Source organism: Rhamphochromis sp. 'chilingali' (assembly GCF_963969265.1).
Source record: "Rhamphochromis sp. 'chilingali' genome assembly, chromosome: 13".
Lineage (NCBI taxonomy): Eukaryota > Metazoa > Chordata > Actinopteri > Cichliformes > Cichlidae > Rhamphochromis > Rhamphochromis sp. 'chilingali'.
In genome coordinates this window covers 20,182,903-20,189,371 of record NC_137940.1, presented here as the reverse complement: position 1 = coordinate 20,189,371, position 6,469 = coordinate 20,182,903, and the positions used below count along the sequence as shown (strand labels likewise).

Here is a 6,469-nt window from a genome sequence, read left to right as displayed (position 1 = left end):
TTGCATTCCGATTTCCTGTTGCCCTCATCCCTACTTTCTATAATGATAATCACAGGCTTGCATTTTCTCATAATTGACGCACTAGTAATGATTGGCATAAATTTGTAGTTAGGCCATTATTAACTCCAAAAGGCTTTATAAAAATAAAATAAGCCATCCTCCTTTGAAAAATCCAGCGATCCAGTGATAATACACAGTTGTCAGTTCATGGATTCATTGTCAGTCAAGTAAACTGGGTGGCTTTCTTTTATTGTCAGTATCCTTCTTCAGATTACATATAAGCCTTGCTGTTTGGTCGATGGCGTTCAGTCCAACCTGACCTAGACGAAAAATTAAACATTAACATACATCGATTCATACATTTACTCGTCACAATATGTAGGCAAGCAGTCCTGTACAAAGTCATGTGGGAGTCTATTATTTTATTATTTTATTTTAGTAAGCCATAAACGGTACAGAATAAAGAGTGCAAAAAGTTGTGGATAAGGTTAAATTCCACCTTTGAGTGATAGTGATTTGGCATGTGGAGTAGCAAAATGTGCTCACAAAATGTCAGAATTCAAATAAAGGTGTCACAAGAAATTTGATATTTAACGTTTTTAATAAAAGAATAGAAACAAATACAACAGCATTAGAACAACACAACTAGTTAATTCAGCATTATGAAATAACAGGGAGGACTTGCATGTTCTGGAATCATGGTTATAATTCAAATAAGAGGAATATGGAGTTGACGGTGTGTCCGCAGCCTGTAAGTGGATAACAGTCCATGCATAGTATTTTTAAGCCTCTATTTATAATAATAATAATAATAATAATGGATTGCATTTATATAGCGCTTTTCGGGGCCCTCAAAGCGCTGTACAATTCCACTATTCATTCACTCTCACATTCACACACTGGTGGAGGCAGCTACAGTTGTAGCCACAGCTGCACTGGGGCAGACTGTTTGTGTGTGCCAAAGAAATAGCATTGGCTTCAGTGCTATGTTGTCTATCTATGACAATATCAACTCCTCTTACAACTATTTTCAGTGACATGATAATGGCTCCTTTCACTTCAATGTTTGCGCCTGTGTCTGGCACACACACTGACATCAGATTCCCCTTTTCTCCACCAAAACAGACAGCTGTGTGTGCATTCTACTTCCTCTTGTAACATGGAGCTATAAAACAGCATTTCATAAGCATCTCCTACTAAGATAAGCTAAGAAGGGTTGTTTATTTTTATATTCCCAATACCGGTATAGGAAAAATAATGAATTCGAGTTAATCCACTTTTTACTTCTCTACTTGCCATTTACCATTAAGATATAGTCCAATAACACAGGAAAAAATGTTTACAGTATTACTGTAAAAGTACTGTTTTCTAATTAGTTTCTACCCACAATTGATTTGAGATCTTCTTCGGCCTGTGAATCGGGGCTGCGATGAACCACATTGGGGTCATCAATGGGATAAATTTCGAAGGCAGTGGGTCTCAGCTTCATGATGCTGGTTTTCAGAGAGTACCACCATCCTCTCCAAGTGTACCAAACTACACCATCATCTGTTACAGAGTTGTAGTACCCACTGGGATAGTATCTGCCATTGAGATGGGCTGAGTGACACCTGAGGAGTGTGAAAAAACAAATATCCTTTTGTTATTTTTTATGATAATGGATGACTGATAAATACTTTTCCATCTTTGCAAATCTTTTGATGAATGGGCAAACCCCATACTTGTTGAACCACCAGCCTCCTTTGTCTTCTTCGGCACAGTTTCCCTTGTAGTTATCGTTGTCCTGGTCATAGGTGCTAAATTTAATGCCTTGGTGGCTGGCCCAGTCTGAAACCCCAACCTGATAGGTTCCAGAAAGAGCATCTCCAGCTGTACCTACATAGACTCCAAAGCTAAGGCGATAGTGATCCTAAAAAGAAGGATACAATAAGAGATTGTCAGCTGCTATAAGTTTAAAATAACAGCTGAAGTATGATACAAGTTACCCAACTGATGGGAAACCCTGGGGAAGATCCAGAACCTACTGGAGAGATTACATAAATTTCATCTGGTCTTCGAATATCTGGGGACCCACCAGGAAGAACTTGAACTTGTTTTGGGGGAGTGGGACTTCAATTGATGGATGGATAAAATTCAATTAGACCGACTCAGAATGAGAAAACTTAACCCTCTTATGTTACAATTCCCAAATTTTAGTCTTTATGCTATGATAAGCTAACCAGCAGCTGACTGTAGCTTCATATTTCTGTTCAGTATCTTTCAATTAGCATCGATCCTTTAAAAATGGTACAATCTCATAGAGAGAAGAAAACCAGATATAAGATATATCAGAGACATGCATGAGATTCAAGATTATTTTCCCCAGCAACAATCAAACACATTAAATGACTGTCAAGTCTACTATCTATTAGTTTAGCGGTCGCCTAGCATCGTTACCTTTTCATCCGTGACTCTGAAGTTCTTGTACTCAGCGTAGCGCTGGTTACCATCGAAATCTTCCAAGTTGATTCTCAGAGTATAATTCCCTGGAACAAACACATGAACATAACAAAAATGACAATTTTAAACCAATTTAAAATCTTGACCCCTGCAAACACAATAAGGATCTGTAGCAGTTTTTTAAGCAGTAATAACTTATTTTGTGCACCATGTGATTTTATGCATTCAATGTTTTTGTACTCAAAGCTTTCTGGTTTATGTTTGTAGTCCAAGTATTGACCAATCACATCTCAACAGGCTGTATTTGGTTTATGGGAATTTAGTGTTACTAAACTGTGACGGTCAGATGTAGCTGTAGCTAGCACCTCATCTCCTCTAATCCGGTTGTTCAGTCTGACGTCACTAGCCGTGTCTGGGTCTAAACTCCGCTGCAGGTCCATATATCAAATGATCACTATAGCATTACTGAGAGTTGAAAAACTGTCTAAAGTCTTTCATCTTTAATAAAATGATCAGCGTTCTGCTCTACCAGGTGTAACAATTCAGTTTAATATCCAGGCATCCATGAAAACTGAATTTATGACATTTAACGGAGTTAAAAGTTAGCAGGGAGTTAGCTCGCTAGCTTCTATCTAAATATAATATAGCATGTCCTGACTGCGGAGTTTTGGAAACAAATTAAAACGTACAGCTCTGTTATCACTTCCAGCATAAATGAAGACAGAAAACTAAACAGCAGTGACGTTTGTAGGGTTACTGAAGTTGGGCTAGCTGGTATATAATGATGTGCTACGTGACTGCTAGCTACACAGCTATGTTAGCACAATATAAACAAGCTAACTTTTTTTCCACTCGATAAAAGTTAACGTGAGTGTTCTCGGTGGTCAGGAACGAATGTAATCGCATGGCAGGATGCTGTAAAAGGACCAAACTTCAGCCAGGAGAACAACTGAGATAATCCATCCACAATACGAGGTTAGGCATTCATATACTGCTGCATTACCTGGGCTGTAGTTACATCCTAAGGTTTTAAAAACTGATCTTAAATAAATGATTAGCGGTAATAAAAGCCGAGGGAGGTCAACAGTGATCACTGAATGTTTTAGGAGCTTTTTGAGATTAAATAGAAGAAAATACATAACATTAAACATGTTAACAACACAAAAGCCATATTAAACGCAGACTACTTTAGGCCCGGAAGTAGGATTCGTCACGTCATCACTGAACAATCGGATAGTATTCACTGACCTGAACCACCCAACTGTGTTTGTTACATTTTTGCATATTGCAACAGGAAGTCTGTGCATCAGTTTTGGTGAGTGAAATTCTAGTATTTTGTTAATGTTGCTTACTTAGCACTAATTAGCAGATATTTGTGTTTGTGTGTTGCACTATTTCAGTTTTAGAGTTTATGAATTCATCATGCTAACCAAGCTTGCTAACATTAGCTGATAGCTTCTGGCTTCAAAAAAATAAAATAAAATAAAAACATAATACTAATAATAACAATATGGTGAGGGCCAAAACACTATCGTTGTTGCATCAAAACATGTCCAAAACCTGTAACAACTCCACTGACGCCAGAGGACACTGACTTTTACCCACAAGTCATTGCGTAGTGAACAAGAGCAGAGAGCAATGTTCTGCCATTATTGTGTTCCACTTGATAATATATGCTATCAGTTACTGCTCCTTTAAACAATAAGAATAATATAGTACATTGCTAATACCTTGTTCGGTGATGTAATGCAGGTTGTCATTTCCGAGCCAAAATTCTGCATCCATTTCCCCAAAACCATTCTTGTACTCTTCCCATGACCTTGTAGGCAAATAGAAATTTTTTAAAATGTAAATAATTAAATTTTTTTACCCTTGCTGTTAGATGTAAGACACACCTGTTAAATGTCCGAGCTCCGCTGGTCCGTCTCTGAATGATGGTCCAACCACCTCCGTCGCTCATATCACAGTACACTTGGACTGGAGAAGGGCTGTCATTGGCTTTGATTCTGTATAAACCACTGGATTTGTGGCCAGCGCTGAAGACCTGGGAGCAATCTGATGCATACACCCTCAAATTTAAATATGTAGACACATATTTTGTATTTAAAACATTATCTGGTTTGTGATTCTGCGGCAGGAGATTTTCAAAGAAGATATTTTTAGTCTAGTCCTGAAGGTGTTGCCCTGACCTGCATACTGTCTGTCCTGGCTCTGGTCACCTCTGACTTTGTTGTTACGAGGCTGGTTCAGGAGCTGTAATCTGTGCAGAAGAAGCTCTTGCTTCTGAAGTTGGCCCTTCAGAAGATTCTCCCGCTCCCGCAGACGAGCCGCCTCCTCACGGCAACTGTCTGACGCCTACACACACATAATTGTACTGCTGTAATTGTAAGAATCATCATTCATTCTCATTCCCTCCTCTACACATAACATATGATAGGTATCCAATGTTATGCTGATATACAGAGTGAAACAGATTATACAACAAAACTGAATCTAACCCTGTAACACATCACTAAAACTTTTCTTTAAAAAAAATAAGCATCAGCTTCCAGTCAAATCAACATTTAACCCTCTGCTCCAAGCTTCATATCCAGTTAATGTTTATGTGCATTTGCAGTTTTGACAAGCTGAATAACTATAATTTTGAAATCTGATACGCCACATAAAGTGCCATTGTTTAATACTTACTTTTATTCTTATGTTAAATTCAAGATCAGGCTGTACAATTCAAACTGAATCATTTGGGGAAATATAGCCTGGTACTTATACAGCAGTCTTCCACTCTTTATTGCCTGCCTAAACACTTTGCCTACCATTGACACATACTCGGGCAGTTCGGGGTTAAGTATCTTGCCTGTGCAGACCAGAAGAGCCAGTGATCAAGCTATCAAATTTCCACTTGGTAGGTAACCTGAGGCTCTGCCTCCTGAGTGGTACAACTTTAATCTGATCCTACAATGAATCTTCATAAATATTTAAATATGAACTGTTCTGAGTTTGTATATGTCCTGCAATTTAAAATAGGTTAAAAAAGACATAATTAGAGTTACGTGGCTAAGTTGATTTCATCATTTGTCAAAATATGCTTAAATGGTAGATTGCATTGTTAATTGGTCAATACGACACACAGCTAACATCATATATTAGGCAGAAGAACTTCATTTGACATTTGCTGTGGTTTAGGAAAAAATGAAGTAAATACAACTTAAAATTAAATTCAAATGATCAGCCTACCTGGTAAATTATGTAAAAAGAAACGTGTCAGATCCACATACTTACACACAGAGACTGGATATAAGCTGTCAGTATGAGCAGCAGCAACAGAGAGCCTCTCATCCTCTTCGTGTTTGGATATCACAACACCCTAAGTGGCAAGAAGTCGCAAATGAATAAGTATTTCGCTTTTTCCAGTTTGGTTTTATCTCTTTGATTTTTGCCCCTGAGCAAATGCTGCTATTTGGATCTTCCCCTCAGCTGGAACAAAACCACGTTTGTGGCCAAGAAGAACAAGAAGAACTTGACCAAATACCTGATTCTCTACAGTGAAGAAATATGCAGCAAATATCCAGAACAGATGTCCGCTTCCCAAAATCCAGCCACGGTTTCAGGAAAACACCATAAAATAAGAGAACAGACTTTTTTCAAACAATTTTAGCAGAAGGTTATTTGAAGTTATTCCTTTTCAAAAATGTGCATTTGATGATAGTCTGCAGATCCATCCACCACTTATCACTGATCTGTATTGCATTCTTTGTCAGTGTCATTAAAGAGTCAAGTAGTCATTTTGTTGATGAGTGAGTGTTGTGCCATTTTAAATAGATGTTGCCAGCAGCTAAATGCCACTGAAGGTCAACTCTAACAGGAGCAGGAAGAGCAGAAGATATTTTGTCTCAAAGGATTACAAAGAGACTCGACTGTATTAATTGGCTTTTAGTGATTTCATTTCAAGGGAAGAAGAGGCAAGTTTTCTGTTGGTTGAAAGCTTTAATAACCAAACAATGACAGCTTTAGACAGTGATGCTGTAGGAGG

The 6,469-nt window shown here is 38.1% G+C and overlaps 1 protein-coding gene across 1 annotated transcript; it reads right to left on the bottom strand.

Annotated features, from left to right (window-relative positions):
* Positions 1-603: 603 nt before the first annotated feature.
* Positions 604-5,919, bottom strand: fgl1 (fibrinogen-like 1). The gene is made up of 7 exons (XM_080900886.1): positions 5,719-5,919; positions 4,629-4,794; positions 4,335-4,494; positions 4,170-4,258; positions 2,437-2,525; positions 1,722-1,909; positions 604-1,610 (listed from the first exon to the last, which is right to left on the bottom strand). The coding sequence occupies exons 1-7, from the start codon at positions 5,773-5,775 to the stop codon at positions 1,373-1,375; spliced, it is 987 nt and encodes a 328-aa protein (XP_080757012.1). The 5' UTR covers positions 5,776-5,919; the 3' UTR covers positions 604-1,372.
* Between the last annotated feature and the right edge of the window lie 550 nt (positions 5,920-6,469).

Coding starts and splice junctions, on each gene's coding strand:
- fgl1 (XM_080900886.1), bottom strand. CDS start 5,775: ATGAGAGGCTCTCTGTTGCTGCTGCTCATACTGACAGCTTATATCCAG. Junction 4,259..4,334: donor GGAGCTCGGACATTTAACAG/GTGTGTCTTACA, acceptor TTTGCCTACAAG/GTCATGGGAAGAGTACAAGA. Junction 1,910..2,436: donor TCAGAGTCACGGATGAAAAG/GTAACGATGCTA, acceptor CCTTCTTTTTAG/GATCACTATCGCCTTAGCTT.